This window comes from Erythrolamprus reginae, chromosome 5, assembly GCF_031021105.1.
Source record: "Erythrolamprus reginae isolate rEryReg1 chromosome 5, rEryReg1.hap1, whole genome shotgun sequence".
Classification (NCBI taxonomy): domain Eukaryota; kingdom Metazoa; phylum Chordata; class Lepidosauria; order Squamata; family Dipsadidae; genus Erythrolamprus; species Erythrolamprus reginae.
The window spans coordinates 40030197-40049842 of record NC_091954.1 but is presented as its reverse complement, the minus strand read 5'-3'; the positions used below and the strand labels follow the sequence as shown (position 1 = coordinate 40049842).

Genomic DNA, 19646 nt, shown 5'->3' with positions numbered 1-19646 from the left:
AAATTATATTCTCAGTCTGGAGTTCAGTTTTTCAAATTGGTTCTCCCTGGTGTTAGGTGGATGAGCAATTTGATGCCCACAAGCAGCATTCAATCTCTGAAATCCCCTTTCTGTCAGCCACCTTATCAAAAAATACCTGTCACAGTTTCCTTCAGTTCTGAAGTAGGTGTATTTATTTATTTATTTATTTATTTATTTATTTATTTATTTATTTATTTATTTATTTTGATTTGATTTGATTTGATTTGATTTGTATCCTGCCCCTTTCCGTAGACTCGGGGTGGCTCACAACACAATAAAAACAGTTTATAACAAATCTAATAATTTACAATTTAAAATATTAAAAAACCCCATTATTAAACAGACATACACACAAGCATACCATACATAAATTGTATAGGCCCGGGGGAGATATCTCAGTTCCCCCATGCCTGACGAGAAAGGTGGGTTTTAAGGAGTTTGCGAAAGGCGAGGAGGATAGGGGCAGTTCTAATCTCTGGGGGGAGCTGGTTCCAGAGAGTCGGGGCCACCACAGAGAAGGCTCTTCCACTGGGGCCCGCCAACCGACATTGTTTAGTTGACGGGACCTGGAGAAGGCCCACTTAAACTAGGCTTAAGGTAATTTATAATACAAAGAACCCCTCCCCCAGTAAAGAAAGGAAACAAAACTAGGAAATTGGGTTGAGAAAGAAAATAAATACTGCCTTTGTCTACTCCGCATCATCATCATCATCATCATCGTCATCATCATCTACCATCTCTCTACTGTGTCTCTCTGCTGTGACTTTCAGCCATCAAAAGACTACCTTTTTACGCTGTAATAGAAAGAACTAGTACCTCCTCCTCAGATCCAATCACCCTCCCAATCTGTTGCTGAAGTAATTGTTTGGCCTTTACCCAAGTTGCAATAACTTGTTGACGTAGAGCAATAGGCACTGGCTCATCAGGTGCACTTCCATTAGGCAAACGCATTGCAAATTCACAGACCTAAAAGAAATTATTTTATAAATGCTATTTTTAAAAAATAAAATCCTAAAGCAGAGGCATATTAACAAATTTCAGGGAACATGATATGGAGAAAGGAACATCTTTTTACTCATAAAAAGGTCTCCCATCAAATAAACTAGCATTATTAGTTTCACAATAAGTAATAACATTTATTTGTCTGTAAGTTCATCCATCCATTTATATGGCAACCAATGTCAACAAGTGACTCTAATTAACAAACAGAATTAAAGTAAAATAAAAACAATGGGAAATATTACAAAAGTTAAATACAAAGCATCCAAGAAATATTCACCCAAATCACTTATACAAACAAGAATTGAATTTTTAAACACTCTTGAAGCCTCAGGCCCAGGCCCAAAATCAGGTCTTTAGGACCTTATGAATGTCCAGCAGGGTTGGGACTATCCTGATCTCTGGAGGGTGAATTTTTCAAAGATGGGTGCTGTGGTAGATATCTCCTTGGCCCATCAAAAGGCATTCTTTAGCCAGCAAAACCAAAGGTGGGTTCCTCCCAGTTCAGATCAATTTGCCTGAACTGCAAATTCTGAACTGCTGGAGACACCATGATGATTGGTCAGTGCTGGTCTGTGAAGGCCACCATATTTTTTAAAAAATTGGGAATTTTTGGGGGGAGGGATTTTTTTCCAGTTTTTTTTCTTCTGCCATATGCAGAAACCAGATTTCTGGCACTGCACATGCATCACCATCTTGTTTTTGGCTTTTTAAAAAAAATCTGATTTTTTTGCTACTGTGCATGCAAATGTGCGCACCCACAAGGTGCAGCCACCTGGCACTAGAGGAAGCAAACCGTCAGCGAGTTAAGTTAGAACCCATCCCTGAGCAGGACCTTAAGCAAACCAATAGGCTTGATCAGATTGAATGGTAGATACAACTGAGAAAAGACATGGGCCCTCTAGTAGCCTGGTACTAAGCCATGAAAGGCTTTAAAAGTGTTAACCAGCATCTTGAATTGCATATGAACGCATACTGGCAACCAATGCAGCTCATGGAAAGTGTTGTTACATGTGCCAGGTAACGAATGCTATTGAATGCCTATGTTGCTGGATTCTGCCCAAGTTGAAACTTCTGAATGCTCTTCAACATAGAGGCCATTGCAGTAATCCAGATGAGAGGGCATGAGGGCACAGGTGACAGTGAACAGGACCTCCTGGTCTAGGAATATGCACAGCTAGAACACCATCTGAGGGTATAAAAAAGCCCTCTTAGTGATGGTTACCACCCACTCTTTGAGTTCAGGACTCCAAGATTACCCACTAGGCAGGGGTGGGCTACTGCCAGGAAGGGGGAGGGACGCAGTGGGTTAGCAAAAATGGAGTTCCACCCCAGAGCACCCAATTTGCACTGAAAGATGTTGAAAGAAAATGCAGGTCATCCTGCATAAGCCACCCCCACAGTGTGATAGTAAAAATTTTGGTAGCCCTTCATTGCCACCGGTTCTATTTAAAGCAGTGCCACTCCTATGATGGAAGGCTGCCAGCACATGCATGTCACCCAAACCCATCATTCTTGCTTGGCTTAAACCAAAGTTCAAATTCTTACATTTGTAAGAAGCATCTTCCTCATTTGGCCCTTTCTCCATCTTCCAAGAAAAATGCTTACATATGCCATGAAAGTAAGAATATGCATTAACACTGTAGCTACTTCATGCAATATGCCTCTAATGAACTGGTAGTTAACCAAATCTGCCCAGACAAGTTGAAGCAGATGTTTAATCGTGAATAGCTTATTGTTATATAGAAAACCATTATGATAAGTAATATACCTCTACGGCTGCTTTAATATCATGGATTCCCGCTGGATCCACAGGTGTAATTAGAGCAGTTGCTGATTTATCATGTCCTTTTAAGGGAGGTCTTTTACGTTTGGTGGGCCCTTCCTCATTAAGTTTTTTTTCATCTGTTTTGGAAACCTTTTTGGGAATCCAAGGAAGAATCAGCCCTCTCGCCAGAGCATTGCATAATGTTACTAAAACAGTACTATTCCTGAAACAAGACAAACAGGAAAAGAAATTGTTTAAAGTTAGTATTATAAACCAGTGCTTTAATGTGTCAAATTAAGATATGCATTCATTAATACTAAACGTGTAACAGATATGCTAACAGTATGTATTTGTTTAGGTAGATCCATCCTCAAAATATAAGTCTCTGAATACTATTTGTACACCCTTCAAATCCATAATTAGTATTTCTATTTCCAGTTAATGTGTATCGTAGTGTTACAGCCCCATAATCTACACTTGACAGACCTAATATATTGCTCGTAGAAAAAGAAAAAAAGAAACTACATCATGTAGAAAGAATATAGACAATTTTCCAATTAAAAAATAGTATATTACAGTTAGAAACAATTGTGGAGGAAATTATTTGACTACTTATTCCAACAAACTGCTCTTTCTTTCAGAGCACTTAATCAATAGTGAAAGAGGAAAAACACACATAGAAAGTGCTTTAACAAAAAGTAAGGGAAAAAGAAAAAAACCCAGTATGGTATATCATTATAACAATACTATCAGTTATCACCTGTGGGATATAAGATGAACAAATAAATAAACAAACTATAGCCCTAAAGAAATCAATGGAACAAATACTAAGTCCAATTCATTTTGCAGCCAATAATCTCAATTCTCAGTACTGCTGAAGAGGGAAAGCTAGCTACGATAAAGTATCCAGGAACCATCCTTTATTGATATCAGGTAAAAGCTATTTGCTGGTGTAAGTCACTTAAATATTTGGGTGTAGAGAGAGGTACAGCAATTCAACTTAAAAAAAATTCATAACATAACAAAAACAATAAATGTTCAAAAGACACAACATATAACAGACAACAGATTTATAGCCCCCTATCAACCAAAAGCTATTATCAGATATAATCATAATATATTGCTCAAAAAAATAAAGGGAACACTCAAATAACACATCCTAGATCTGAATGAATGAAATATTCTCATTGAATACTTTGTTCTGTACAAAGTTGAATGAGCACAACAGCATGTGGAATTGTCAATCAGTGTTGCTTCCTAAGTGGACAGTTTGATTTCACACAAGTTTGATTTACTTGGAGTTATATTGTGTTGTATAAGTGTTCCCTTCATTTTTTTGAGCAGTGTATATATCATTTCTTTAAATATTGATGTCATTCTGTAACTCATCATCCTATTTCAAATACTTCTATTTTTTATTCTACAGCATACATTATAGAAGTGGGTTCCTCCAGTAGTAAAATAGGTGCTGGTTCTCCAAACTAGCAGTAATGGCAGCCTGACCAAGCCCCCAAGCTGGTTCCACTCACTCGGACATGTGCATCCACAGCCTCCTCCTGCCTTCACACAGGTAAGCATTGTGGCAGGGAAAAGGGCAGGGCAATGGCAGAAGAAGAGGGCGGCAACATGAGAGGGAAGTGGTAGTGGCAGCAATCCTGGTGGGCAATGCCCCCATCCCAACTGCGGCAACAGCAGTGGTGGCAAGGCATCCTAGAATTCCAAGAGAGATTTCCTGCTTGGCTTTGGCCAGGATACAGCCAACAGCAGCCCCAAAAGCCAGCAGAGTCCCCAGTGCTGCAGAGCAGAGTCAGCACTGCCTCCGCCAACGGCTGCGCACCCTTCAGGTATAGCGCCCACACTGCTGGACTTCAGAAAGAAGTGGCTGCCAGTGATGTCCTCAGGCGAAGATGTGAGCGGGGAGGCTGGATCCCACAGGAGTGAGTTTACTCATTAAGCACTATTGACCTTTCTCCCTGCCTCTCCCAGCCAATGATGCTCATGAGTAAACTGCAGCTAACATCTCCCGCATATTGCACCACCTCCCACCTGCCTGAGAAAGTGGCTGCTTTTTATTTCTGCTGAGAAGAGCGCCAAAGCGAGCACAGGAGGAGCAAAGAGAGACAGTGGGCGATTTGCTGATTCCCTCTGGAAAGATGGTATAAAAGGGGGAAAATGGAAAGGGGGCAATGCTTTCCCCCTCCAAGCTCCAATCCTTCGCCGAAGCTTTCTGAACTTGGGGTCTTCCAATGGGGCTGGGAGGATCCTCCTTACTAGTTCTATCAAGAAGGGGTGGAAGAAATCAAAAGGAGTCATTTTCTCAGGTAGGCGGGTCAAAGGGCAAGTGGGACCCAGCCTGAAAAGCTCTCCACATGCAAAGTAGGCGAAACAGATTTTTCTGGGGTGGGGTGTTTAAATAACTGATTGTTAATCATCTTTAATTATATATAAATATCATAAATGAAACAATGCAATGTACAATAATGAAAAGGGTGGATAACTAAGATTATTTATGCAAATATATGTATTAAAAGTATTTGTATCACAATCAGACAAAATAATATATAGCATGAGAGATCTGACTAGTTAAGGATCTATCTTGTGCAAACACCGAGTGTATCATCAGTCAGCATTAATAACAAATGGCATTATTTCAAAATGGGAAACTTTACTAAAGCTTGCCCTAGTAAAAACAGATTAACCTCTTCAGTAGTGGGTTGGTACCAGTTCGCTCTGGGTTGGGAGAATTGGTAGCGATAGGAAGCTCCGTCCACCCACCTAGCGGACATAATCAAAACCACTCTGTGCATGCCTAGAAGGTTCTGCGCATGAACAGAAGCATTGGCTGCGTGTGCCAACACTGTACCTGTTAATGTCATTGTTACGTATTTAAAACCAATACTGCAATGTTCTTACATCAAAAGGTCATTAAAGGTTATACTTAATTATGAAACTTAAAAACATCAGACATCCAACTAAACTCTTGCAAAACTTACCCAAAGTTCCCAATATTCTTAGCAGTATTGAAAAGAATTTGAAAGGGTTCAACAAGTTCTCTTTGCCTTTTTGCAGTAATCAGATGTTTATTATGATTTAAGACATACACCACAGTGTTATGTACAATCCAGGCTTCATTTAACTCCTCTCCAATTTTGACAGCTCGTAGAAAGTTTTCCATAGTATATTGAGATAAGTGTTTTATCCAGTTGCTTAACAAGTAGAAATTTACATTATTAAATTGCCAAAAAGAAAAGGACAAGAAAGAGAAAACAATTCATTGTGTATACTGTATGGTCAGAGAAACATCTGAAACATAATTATTTTTTCAATCTATGAAATGTAACTATTTTCAAATAATATATTATAAAATTCTTCTATAGAGCCATAGTGGTGCAGTGGTTAGAATGTAGTACTGCAGGCTACTTCTGCTGACTGCTAGCTGACTGCAGTTTGGCAGTTCAAATCTCACCAGGCTCAACGTTGACTCAGCTTTCCATCCTTCCAAGGTCAGTAAATTGAGGACCCAGATTGTTGGGGGCAATACACTGACTCTGTAAACCACTAAAGGAGAGCTGTAAAGCACTGTGAAGCAGTGTATAAGTCTAAATGCTGTTACTATTGGCTAGCCTTAGAATTTTTTTTGCCACATATGTTTTTCGAGATCTTAAAATATTTAACATAATGCTCTCCTACATTTATACACAAATGTATATTTTTGCATACATGCGTACATAATTACTCCCACTTTCATATATTAACAGTTCAACTCACTAAAAAAATCATTTCCCATTGACACCTAGCTTCTATCGTGTAAATAAAGAGGTCAGTCAATAACATTTTGATTACTATAGATCTAATAGGGCAGAACTATTATTGATATGAAATTTTTAGGAGCTTGAAGAGAGGACGCAAGAAATCATTGCTTTTTAGTTGCAAGGCCAAGGTTGTAGGGCAGATTCACAGTAGAGATCAGGCTATTCCCCTCTTTATTGATGTTATAGAAATTATTAAAGATGGAGTTGTTACAGAAACCCTCACACCATTTATCATTTTATTACAGCCTATTTAGCTTCTATTTTTATTGTTTGGGTGAGCCTTATAAAATTGTTTTTATGGAAATCGGTACAATCAATGTTTGAAGTGTTTTTATATTACCTGTAAACTACAAAAGTCTTTGAGAGTAGTGCTATAATATTGTCAAGATAAATTCATACTTATTGTTCTAAGGCAGTGATGGTGAACCTTTTTCCACAGCTGCCACAAGCATGTGCACCATTGCACCTGCGCAAGTGCCCACACCCATAATTCAATACCTGGGGAGGGTGAAAATTGCGTCCCCTGCCCTTTGGAGGCCAGAAACAGCACATTTCTCAATTTCTGGTGGGCTAGGTATTTTTTATCCTCCCCAGGCTCCAGAGGTTTCTCAGAAGTTTCCAGAGGGCAAAAATGCCCTCTCCCCTTCCCATGGAGGCCCTCTGGAAGCTGAAAATGGCCTCCCAGAGTTTCCGTGCAAGCCAAAAATCAGCTGGCCAGTGTGCGCATGCGTGCTGGAGCTGAGCTAGGACAACGGCCCGCGTGCCGACAGATATGGCTCTACGTGCCACCTGTGGCACCCGTGCCATAGGTTCGCCATCACTGATCTTTTTTTTTTAATAGTATAATCTTACCAAATTTACTTTGAAACTAATCTCATAATAGATCGTAGGACTTCAACCTCCAAGCACCAGGGCAGAGGAGACTAAAGGGACAAATGGGAGACTATGGGGTTTCCTGCTTGTGGGGAGAGTTAAACTGGAGGATCTCCAAGGTCTGTACATCTGTAACTCATTGCAACGGGCATAAGTATGAAAAATGGTTATAAGTCAATTTTTTCAGTGCCATTGTAACTTTGAACAGTCCCAAAATGAACTGTTGTAAGTTGAGGACTGCCTGTATTAAATATCTAGATTTGGAAAGAAATAAGTACTTGTTCAAAATTCAAAATACTAATAGCAAGTAGCCCTTGACTTACGGCCACGATTGAGCCCAAAATGTATTTTGCTAAATGAGACATCAGTTAAGGGAGTTTTGTCCCGTTTTACGACTTTTATTGCCACAGTGGTTAAGTGAATCATTGCAGTGGTTAAATTAGTAACCTGGTTGTTAAGTGTTTGCTTGGGCACTGAAAAGGTTACAAAAGGTGATTACATGACCCTAGGATACAGCAACAGTCATAAATATGAATCAATTGCCAAGCATCTGAATTTTGATGGCATGACATTGGGGACTCTGCACCGGTCATGTGAAAGATGGTCTTAAGTTACTTTTTTCAGTGTCATGCATAACTTTGAGCAGTCACTAAATAAACTGTTATAAACTCAATCTGTATAATCTGGAGGACAGAAGGGAAAGAGGGGACATGATCAAAATATTTAAATATGTTAAAGGTTCAGGAGGGAAGTGTTTTTAATAGGAAAGTGAACACAAGAACAAGGGGGCACAATCTGAGGTTAGTTGGGGAAAAGATCAGAAGCAATGTGAGAAAATATTATTTTACTGAAAGAGTAATAGATGCTTGGAACAAACTTCCAGCAGACGTGGTTGGTAAATCCACAGTAACTGAATTTAAACATGATAAACCTATATCCATCCTAAGATAAAATACAGGAAATAGTATAAGGGCAGACTAGATTGACCTTCATGTCTTTTTCTGCTGTCAATCTTTTATGTTTCTATGTTTGTAAATCGAAAACCATCTGTATATATAAAACTAAGATTAGTTCTTTCAAAGCATAATTTAAAAAAAACCAAATCAGAAGACAGCACTTCAAAACAACCTGTATACATTCCAATCGGATTCTTTTCCACTTCGTGTTGAATGCTGAGAGTATCCTGAAATGTGTGTATTTCCTTCTATGGGTTGGACAGGATAATCATTGAGCTGGACGCCTTCTGTTCTTAATAACTGAATTGTAGCCTAAATATAGAACACCAGAAGGAAAAAAACCCAACTATCAATATAAAAAGATCAAAACTGCAAAAGTTCTTAGTGATAGTGACTTAGTTACTATTCTTATTCTTATGTTTTCTTATTATGTACAAGTGCTATAGCAAAGCTAAAGCTGGATGCTTATTTCTCAGTTTCATTGCTCATACTGGTAGAAAAAAAAAGCTTCCCTGATTAATTTTAATTTTAGAGCTTTGGGATTTATTTTCTTTCAGTTGGTGAATATTTCAGGATCTAAATCTATCATTTTATCCTAAATGCTTGAGTTTCAACAAATCAGTTCTTCATATTCACATATTCACAGGGAACCAAATTGGTTGAAAAATATCAGTGGAAGTTTTTAAAATTTTTTTTATTAATTTGTTATATTTGAATGAAGTCTATATTATGACAAAAGATGAATTTCAGTCTTTGTTTCTTAACATAAAATGCAACAGAAGCTTAATTTCAGCTGTATCCTCCAATGCATAATGTATGAATAGTTCAAATGCTAGGGGGGGAAATACTGTTATAAAAGCTCTTATGCAGACTGCATAGCAATGGAACTTGAATTCTACAGATAGAAAGCAAGAGGCCATGAGTTCAAGTTTCACCATGACCATAAAAGTTAGCTAGGTGACCTTGGCCCACTTACTCTTTCTCAGTCCAACTCACCTCCCAGGCTTGTTGTGAAGAAAATAGGAATAGAAGGTGTATGCGGATAAATTGGTTGCCTTGACTTCTTTGTAAAAATAATAAGGGCTGAATAACAATAAATTAATAAACTGCTCACAATGTGTGTTGTTGGTCACATTGAATGGGACTCCTAAGAGCTGGTGTGGCAAAATATGAATCCTGATACTTTTGTTTTTTACTTTGGGAAAGACTTTTCCTTGTATGCAAAACATGTAAAATTTTATGGTGATATTAACCTTTCAATTTTCCTATGGCCCAAACATCAGTTCGAAATGCAATATCCCCATGAAACAGTAGTTAAGACCAAATAAATAAATAAAATAAATCCAACTGGTATTATTTCAAAACTATATGCATAGAGGAAATAAACATTATAAGTATTTGTTTTTACTATTGCCATAATAGCAAAGCAGCCATATGTAAACAAGCTAGAGTATGGGTGTGAAACTTTATTTCATTGAAGGCCGCATTGGGGTTGTGTTTGACCTCAGGGTGTGTGTGTGTGTGGATTGGGTATGGCCAGGGTGGGCATGGCCAGCTTGGCATCACTCATGTCAGGGGCACCTGTGATGGCTCAAGCACTTTACCAGAGAAAATGGGCTCCAGAACTCTGTTTTCAGCCACAATGGCCTCCTTTGGCCTTCTGACGGCGATAACAGAGCTCCGTTTTTGCTGGCAGAGGGCTGCAGGAGGCCATTGCGGCCAAAAATGTGACCTGGGAGGGCCGCTTGAGGCCCCCTTAAGCTCCATTTTCATCGACAGAGGAAGATCACAGGCTGATCTTTTGTTGTTTCCAAGGTGGCCCCATAGATCAGATCTAAGCACCCTGCAGGCCTTGAGTTTGACACCCCTGAGCTAGAATAATGAAGATTAGCATCCTGTAAAAAATGCCCAAAATAATTTTAAAACTATCTCATAATTATGTAATCTACTAACCTCTGCATTAACACATCTCACTTCTGCTAAGGTTCTAAGTAGATCTCTTTCTAAAGAAAATACTTTCATAGGCACCGGTGACTCTCTTAATACATTTCCTTCAGGCTCCTCAGATGGAATTATACTACCTCTTTTCTTCATCACTAAAAGACACATAAAACGCATAAGTTTAACAACTTTTTGTGTGATCATTTAGTGAAACAATGTAGAAATTATTTGTGAAAGGTTGGCTAACTAACATGAAGGCTATACATGTAGTCCTTGACTTACAACAGTTCATTTAGCGATTGTTTGAAGTTACAACAGGACTGAAAAACGTGAATTATTATTGTTTTTCACACTCATGATCATTGTAGCATTGCCATGTCCATGTGATCAGAATTCAGACGCTTGTCAACTGCCTCATATTTGTGATGGCTGCAGTGTCCTGAGCTCATGTGATCTCCTTTTGTGACCTTCTGAAGTCACAAGCAAAATCAAGAGGCAACCTAGATTCCCTTTATAACCAGTTACTAACTTAACAACTGTAGTGATTCACTTAACAATTGTGCAACAATGGTTATAAGACTCACTTAACAAATGCCTCACTTAGCAACATAAGTTTTTAGGTTCAAATGTGGTCATAAGTTGAGGACTACTTGCATTGCAACATTTGGTTCAGATCTCATCTTCAGTGAAAACATGGTAAGAGGGCAAAAGCAAATCCATCAACAATTAGATGAGTACAGAGCATTTCCTATATTGTATCTCTTTGCTGCAATCTAATATTCATGTGGAATTTTGTAGCCCAGATCATGTTAGCAATGCTATTCTAAGGGAATCTAAGTTGCTGACATCCAAACTAAACTATTAATCTTCATCATCCCATTAACTAAAAATGCACTTGTAGCAGTGGTACTGGAAATTTCACCTTCTTTTATAGCAACAACAAACTAATGACTATAATTAATAGCACTAAATCATCATTTTCAGGTGATATTTTTTTAAAATAGTCAAGGCAAGGCCATGCACATACGTCTAATAAATGAACAACATCAAAACATGAAAGAATAACCCCAGCTCTTTGACATAAAGATCTGCCAGCACAATTAGGTAAGTACGTCTGAACTCTTCCTTGTGTCTATGAAATTATGTTACACACAAGTACCAAGACTTACCTTTTTTGCGTCTTGATACCTTTATCGCTTGATTATCATCATACAAGAGACAGAACCTACATGCAGCCCGACAAACGTCCCACACGCTTTGCTTCCGTGCTGTTTTTGCTATTTCTGACCAGAGGCGGATTCTGTAGCAATGATTTAAAATAAAAATTCATTTTCTTTTTAAGAGGATAATGATTATAAACATACGACTCTTAAATCATGTGTTTCCCCCCAACGCCAATCCCTTCACCAGTAGGGGCCAGAGGAGGTCTCTGGGTAAGAAAGAGTTTCTAATAAATTTCTGCTTTGCCTTCAGGTTTTGCCCATGTGTGTCTGTGTGCACAGGAAAGCATGGGTGGGCTGTGTTTATCAATATTGCCCTCATGTGAAGAAAAGAAGGAAGCTTAGAACTGTATACAGTGAACCCTCGAGTTTCGCGAGGGTTCCGTTCCAGGACCCCTCGCGACAGTCGATTATTCGCGAAGTAGCGGCACGGAAGTAAAAGCATCATCTGCGCATGCGTGATCTCTCTTTTTTTTTAAAAAAAAAAAAATGGCCGCGCATGCGCAGATGGTGGGGCGACGGCAGTTCGGAGGCTGGCAATGTTTACTTTCCATGCCGGCCACCACCCCCAGCACCTCCGAGCTCCTCGCCGCTACACCCCGCCCGCCCGATTCGCCCCTCTCCCCTATTCGCCCCGTTTTTTTGCCCTGCCCAAGTTGCTAGTCCTCAGTGAGGAAACTTTACTTTTTGATTCCAGACTTCATTTTTAACCTGGTTTCTTGCACTGCCCAACCAAGTTGCTAGTCCTCAGTGAGGAAATTTACTTTTTGATTCCAGACTTCATTTTTAACCTGGTTTCTTGCACTGCCCAACCAAGTTGCTAGTCCTCAGTGAGGAAATTTACTTTTTGATTCCAGACTTCATTTTTAACCTGGTTTCTTGCACTGCCCAACCAAGTTGCTAGTCCTCAGTGAGGAAATTTACTTTTTGATTCCAGACTTCATTTTTAACCTGGTTTTTTGCACTGCCCAACCAAGTTGCTAGTCCTCAGTGAGGAAATTTACTTTTTGATTCCAGACTTCATTTTTAACCTGGTTTTTTGCACTGCCCAACCAAGTTGCTAGTCCTCAGTGAGGAAATTTACTTTTTGATTCCAGACTTCATTTTTAACCTGGTTTCTTGCACTGCCCAACCAAGTTGCTAGTCCTCAGTGAGGAAATTTACTTTTTGATTCCAGACTTCATTTTTAACCTGGTTTTTTGCACTGCCCAACCAAGTTGCTAGTCCTCAGTGAGGAAATTTACTTTTTGATTCCAGACTTCATTTTTAACCTGGTTTTTTGCACTGCCCAACCAAGTTGCTAGTCCTCAGTGAGGAAATTTACTTTTTGATTCCAGACTTCATTTTTAACCTGGTTTCTTGCACTGCCCAACCAAGTTGCTAGTCCTCAGTGAGGAAATTTACTTTTTGATTCCAGACTTCATTTTTAACCTGGTTTCTTGCACTGCCCAACCAAGTTGCTAGTCCTCAGTGAGGAAATTTACTTTTTGATTCCAGACTTCATTTTTAACCTGGTTTTTTGCACTGCCCAACCAAGTTGCTAGTCCTCAGTGAGGAAATTTACTTTTTGATTCCAGACTTCATTTTTAACCTGGTTTTTTGCACTGCCCAACCAAGTTGCTAGAATAAAAACCCCCAGCCCTCACCTGTGTTTGAATTTCATTCACTCAGTCATTCATTCATTCTTCTCTATGCCACTCAGTCCCAACACTGTCAACCCACAAATTACCATTTCCCATCCCCTTAATGTACTGTACTGTACCTCTACCTGTACCTGTACTGTACACATTGAATAACACACTTAGTCATCCTGATAGAAATAACAAAAATATTTATTTACATTTTTACATTTTTGGGGGGGGGTTAGCATAACTAGGATAAATCGGGATCTTCTTCTATCACCATGTCTACAATGGACGCTGCAGGTGATGTTGTGGCAGACCTCTTGGTTCTCGTGACAAACATAGTTATGGGCAGTTGTTGGCGCTTTTTCTTTTCCTTGGCTAACAAGGCTCTGTATGGTGCAATGGTGTTGTCAAGGGAGGCCTTAAATTGAAAATAGCGAGTCATGTGGGGATCCCAAAGTTCCGCCATGCGTTGGAGATTTGCAGCAGCTTTGTTCATTTCTGCAAGCCGCTCCAGCGTTAGGCCAACATCTTCTTGTTCATCACCTTGTTCAGCTCCCTCTTCCTCCTCTTCTTCACTCGCTGACCTGGTCAGCTCCTCCAGATCTCTGTCTGTCAGCGGTAGGCCATGCTCATCAAGCAAACCATTGACTTCCTCTGGTGTCATGTCAACGAAGCTTTCTCCACCCAGTGCCTGTGCCAGCTTCACAGAGTTCTGGACTGCAGCATCTTGAATTTCTTCGGGAGCAAACCCCCTGTGAGCATGCACCACTTCTGGCCACAATTTCTTCCAGCAGGCATTCATTGTCTGCGACTTCATATCCACTAAGGCACTCTGAATGTTCGTCAGACAAGATGCAATTGTGTACTGACGCCAGTAGGCCTTCAATGTGAAGTTTGCATCAGCATCCATTGCTGCCACGATGCTTGCAAGAGAATTGCGCATGTACAGTGCCTTAAATGCGCGGATAACACCTTGATCCATTGGCTGGATAAGCGATGTGGTGTTTGGTGGCAAGAATTCGACTTGCACCCCATCATGTTCATGTTCCAGGTCATCATGGCCTCCCGCATTGTCTATTAGGAGAAGCACTTTGAAATTGAGTCCTTTGCCAGCCAAATAAACCTGCACCTGTGGGATGAAGCACTGATTAAACCAGTCCCGCGTGAGGGGTTTTGTAATCCATGCTTTAGGATTATGCATCCAGTACACTGGCAATGAATTCTTATTTCTGTTCTTGAGGGCTCTTGGATTTCGTGACCTATAGATTAGCCCTGGCTTCAGCAAAAAGCCTGCTGCATTCCCACACATGATCAAAGTCACCCGATCTTTCATGGCCTTAAAGCCAGGGGCTTTGGCTTCATCTTGCATCAAGAAAGTCCTTGAAGGCATCCTCTTCCAGAACAGGCCTGTTTCGTCCATGTTGAACACCTGTTCTGGAAGGTAGCCCCCTTCTGCAATTAGCTCTTTAAACGTGCCCTGGACAAAGTTTTCGGCTGCACCTGTATCTGCTGAGGCAGCTTCTCCGTGCAATGACACACTCTTCAGGCCATAGCGCCGTTGAAATTTCTCAAACCACCCTTTGCTTGCTGTGAATGTGGCTGGGGCTGAGGCTGAAGAAGCAGATGTTGACGGCTGGGGGTCTCCAGGGTCATCAGCGCCTTCATCTACAGAGAATGACAGGAAAGGGAGAGAGAAGTGACTTGAATGAAAGCATACAGTCCTTCCTTCCCTTCTCTCCTTCCCTCCTTCCTTCCCTCTCTCCCTCCCTCCTTCCCTCCCTCCCTTCTCTCCTTCCTTCCTTCCTTCCTTCCCTTCCTTCTCTCCTTCCCTCCTTCCTTCCCTTCTCTCCTTCCCTCCCTCCTTCCCTTCTCTCCTTCCCTCCTTCCTTCCCTCCTCCCTCCCTTCTCTCCTTCCCTCCCTCCTTCCCTTCTCTCCTTCCCTCCTCCCTCCCTTCTCTCCTTCCCTCCTTCCTTCCCTCCTTCCTTCCCTCCTCCCTCCCTTCTCTCCTTCCCTCCCTCCCCTCCTTCCTTCCTTCCCTCCCTTCTCTCCTTCCCTCCCTCCTTCCCTTCTCTCCTTCCCTCCTTCCTTCCCTCCTCCCTCCCTTCTCTCCTTCCCTCCTTCCTTCCCTCCCTCCTTCCTTCCCTCCCTCCCTCCCTCCCTCCTTCCCTTCTCTCCTTCCCTCCTTCCTTAAAAAACACTTAAATACACTTATAAAAAACACCATTCCTTACCTCGGTCTACCCCATCTGCATCTGTGTGTTCAAGACGGTTGTACAATTGCTGTGCCTTGGTTCGGATAGTGTTCGTATCCAAAGCAATGCTCTTTTTTCGGCAGTCTTCTAGCCACACAGACAAACCAGCTTCCATCTTCATAAGGCGTTTGTTTCTAGGCGTCACTACTCTTTTGGCAGCCTTGTTGAATGATATCAGAGAAGTTTGCCTTATCTTCTTCTCATCTTTCTTAATGTATCGCACAGTCGATTCGTTGAGCCCATAATGGCGACCAACCTCTACATTAGAATGTCCCGCTTTCAGCATGTCCAACAGTTCAATCTTTTCCTTGATTGTCAACATCTTCCGGGTCTTTTTAGCATCGCCGCCGCCTCCACTCCGCATTGAACGTTTAGGTGCCATCTTCAAAGAAGATCCAAACAGATCCAAGAAACAGATCCAAGGAACAGATCCCAGTCACAGATGCAAAGCACAACAACTCCAAGGCACAGATGGAAGACACAGATGCAAAACACAACAACTCCAAGGCACAGATGGAAGACACAGATGCAAAGCACAACAACTCCAAGGCACAGATGGAAGACACAGATGCAAAGCACAACAACTCCAAGGCACAGATGGAAGACACAGCTCGAAGGAACTGCTCGAAGAAACGGCTGGAAGGAACGGCTCGAAGGCTCGAAGGAACGGCTGCAAAAACTTTTGCAAAAGTTGCAAAACTGATTGCAATTGCAAAGCTGATTGCAATTGCAAAGCTGATTGGCCGAGATTTCGGCCAATCAGCAATGACGCGTGACGTCATCGGGCGGGAAAAACCAAGCAGGTTTTTTTTTTTTTTTAATTTTTCCGGAAAATCGCGATGTAGCGCTCGCGAGAATCGAGATGGTAACAATTGGTTTAAAATAGCGAAATAGCCCTTTCGCGATCCTTGAGGACGCGAAACTCGAGGGTTCACTGTACTACAAATTGTGCAGAATGCAGCCGTGCGAGCGGTCATGGGCCTACCCAGACATCCCCATATCTCTCCAACACTCCGCGGTCTGCACTGGCTGCCAATTGGTTTCTGGACTCCATTAAAAGTGTTGGTTATGCCCTGTAAAGCCCTACATGGCATGGGACCAGATTACTTATGGGACCGCCTTCTGCCGCATGAATCCCAGCAACCGGTTAGGTCCCACAGAGTTGGCCTTCTACAGGTCCCGTCAACTAGACAATGTCGTCTGGCGGGATCTAGGGGAAGAGTCTTCTCTGTGGGGGCCCTGGCCCTCTGGAATCAGCTCCCTCTGGTGATTTGTACAGCCTCCTCGCCTTTTGTAAGAGTCTAAAGACTCATCTATGCCGCCAAGCTTGGGGTCATTAGACATTGCCCCCGACTGATAAATGTATGGTGGATATGTGTGCATCTTAATTGGTTTTCTGGTTTTTAGATTTAAGTCTTAACTTTAATTAATTGGATTTTGATGTACATTATCTTTTGATATGTTGTAAGCCGCCCCGAATCCTCGGAGAGGGTCGACATATAAATCCGATTAAACAAACAAACAAACAAAGTCAGACATTGATCTGAGCCACTGTGCAACTGCATCTGCCATAGGAAAGAACTGTGAATTTTTTTCTCTGAATCCTCACCTTATACCCGCTGTGTCTCCCTCCTCCATATATGGCAAGAGTTCTACATGTCTTTATTCAAATCCCCCAAACAGGTCTTCAGAAAGCACCCCTGCTGCACAGGCCCAGATTCCAAGCTCAGTACAGCAAGAGTCACTGGGCAACCGAATCCGACTAGCACACATGAAGTCCAAGAAAGTAGGTCAGGGGATCCAAGGCACGGAACTGGGCACGTTGCTCCAGCAACACTCAAATCCTCAGGGCAGGGTTAAGTAGACAATTCTGATGCAGGCCTCCATGAGAGACAAAGTTGCCTCATGAGTAGTCCAGCTGACCTGTGTTGTGCTTATCTTCTCCACCCTATGTGTCCTTGGATCAGGAAGAGACGTTGATTCCATCTCCTCCTTACTGCTAACGGGTGGCAGCTGTTCCCAGTCCTAGTCTGGAGCCTTCTGGCCAACTGGATGCGACTGCAGCTTGCTTATCTCAGCTTATCACTCCTCCAATTGACCCATCCAAGCTGTTCCATCAAGCTAGCATTCTCTGAGCCCCAATCCTGATCAATTCCAAGATCCACATTTTCCTCAGCAAACTCAAACTTACTCTTCTCCTCCAAGCTCACATTTAAAGAGTGATGAGGGTGTGGGTGGATTCATGACACAGCTGAATCCAGTCTGTTGATCTCTCTTTTGTTGACTTCTCCCCATGCAACAGATTTGGTCCCATTTCTGTTCCCTTTCCAATACCTCTCTCATTACAACTTTCCAAAATATTTTTTAAAAAACAATATTTATTGACACTCTAGGTTGCAGTTTTATCTGGATAAAATAGTTTTTAAGAAACAAAACAAAATAGCTTATTTTTCAATATTTCTCTACAACTGTAATTACCTTTCTTTTTCATTTTCATGTCCTAGTCTCTTCAAATGTCCATCTGCTTTCTCTACATTTTTAGCGTGGTGCTCTGCTTTTGCACAGAGATAACTAATTTGATCTTTATGTTTACTTGGGGGAACTAAATAGGAGAGAAGAAAATTTAACATAGTTTTGTTTAGATTCATGATATAGCTACTACAATTATGTCATAATAATGAGTTGAGGATTGGTAAATAAAAGTTCTATAGAAACTATAGTACCGTACAGGTAGTCCTTAAAAAGTAACTTATGGCAGTTTTTCACTTACAACCATTGCAACATCTGTATGGCCGTATAATCAAAATTCAGATGTGTGGCAACTGACTCATATTGGAGTCATGTTATCACCTTTTGTGAATATAAATATAAGCAAAAGTTTAAGGAAACCTAAACTATTAGCAATGTAATATTACATTACGGTATGTTAACTTTCTATTTTTTAGTTTCACTTTAACAGTTTAGAAAATGGGAGATATTCAAAGATAGGAAAACAAAATAATAACTAGGTCATCAGATATGTGCTTTACTTTTCCTTAAACTGTTTGCACAAGGAAACTAAGGTGACAGGAATTGATTTTAACCATTCCCCTACTGTCATTCTGTAAGAATAAGTCTTAAACTTTGACTTTTAGAAAGCACTTAAAATCTGGCTGCTTGCCCAGGGACGAGAGCTGGAAAGTTAGTGAGGCCCAGGTGGTTTGTTGTAACAAAAATGCCATTTATTTTTTGTTTAGATTAGGCGGTTAGGTTTTTACAGTTATTTATATTGCTTTAATTCCTCAATTTTGTACACTGCCCTTTGGTAAGAGTGTCAGGCACATAAATAAAATTAATTGAGGAAATACTAAATAATTCAAAGGAGAAGATGTTTTTGTAACCACAAAACACGGAAAAGTTGCCATATGCATACATACAAATCATGGATGTATTTCAGAAGTCAAGGAATCCTCTGCTAAATGGTGCAAATATTTAAAGCAGCATCTTTTCAAGTCTTCCAAATCTACATATTTACCAGCTTTCTTTAATTAAAACTCATCTCTAATTTATACAGAAAGTCTATAAAATGTTTGCTGAAAAGCTGCGGTTTTCTTATGGCTTGAGGGAACAGTTTTCCTGCAGCATTGAACCACCATAAACTATTTATGTGGAATATTTTGAAAATTCATTTTGTCCATAGGGATCTTAAATTAAATCTCAAATTAACTTCATGACTGTGAAGGAAAAAAGAACACCTCATGAAAACGTGATTTGTTTACTTTTAACTGTAACTGGTCTGCTCAGTGGTAAAATAGCTCCACCAGAAGTGAAGACCAGAGGTAGGAAAATGGTTCCTGTTCTCATAATTATCATGTTGTGCTGTTCAAATTCTGTTGTGAGAAGCTGCCATGAATTATTAAGGGAAGGAGAGGTCACTATTAATGGCGCTTTCTCAAAACTTACTGTATTTTTCAGATTATAAGACACACCTTTTCATCTCCCAAAAGAGGGTGAAAAGTTGGGTGCGTCTTATACACCAAATGTAGCCCCACCCATCCACCTCCACTCTTTGGTCCCTGCCTGCCAGCAATTTACCTCCTTGTAGCAAGCAGCAGCAGAACCTGCCTAGTACAAGCCACTGATTACCTGCTTTCCGACACTCAGCTGATTGATTTAAGTTGCTGGCAAGCCCAGGT

The 19646-nt window shown here is 40.8% G+C and overlaps 2 protein-coding genes across 6 annotated transcripts in view; both read right to left on the bottom strand.

The window, feature by feature from the left end:
* The window catches only part of CFAP46 (cilia and flagella associated protein 46), a 117270-nt gene that overhangs the window by 76798 nt on the left and 20826 nt on the right, over nucleotides 1–19646 (bottom strand). For all 5 annotated transcript variants that reach the window (XR_011559176.1, XM_070752436.1, XM_070752434.1 and 2 more), the window contains 7 exons: nucleotides 17950–18073; nucleotides 11540–11670; nucleotides 10383–10525; nucleotides 8602–8741; nucleotides 5782–5994; nucleotides 2792–3011; nucleotides 838–987 (listed from right to left, as the gene is read on the bottom strand). Coding sequence is in view for 4 of the 5 variants with exons in the window: in XM_070752436.1 (XP_070608537.1) it covers nucleotides 838–987; nucleotides 2792–3011; nucleotides 5782–5994; nucleotides 8602–8741; nucleotides 10383–10525; nucleotides 11540–11670; nucleotides 17950–18073 (1121 nt within the window). In the remaining variant the exon portion in view is untranslated. The remainder of the gene's footprint in view (nucleotides 1–837; nucleotides 988–2791; nucleotides 3012–5781; nucleotides 5995–8601; nucleotides 8742–10382; nucleotides 10526–11539; nucleotides 11671–17949; nucleotides 18074–19646) is intronic.
* On the bottom strand, nucleotides 13404–15811 carry LOC139167690 (tigger transposable element-derived protein 1-like). Its single transcript, XM_070752438.1, has 2 exons — nucleotides 15451–15811; nucleotides 13404–14883 (listed from the first exon to the last, which is right to left on the bottom strand). Exons 1-2 carry the CDS (start codon nucleotides 15791–15793, stop codon nucleotides 13463–13465), a joined length of 1764 nt encoding a protein of 587 aa, XP_070608539.1. The 5' UTR covers nucleotides 15794–15811; the 3' UTR covers nucleotides 13404–13462.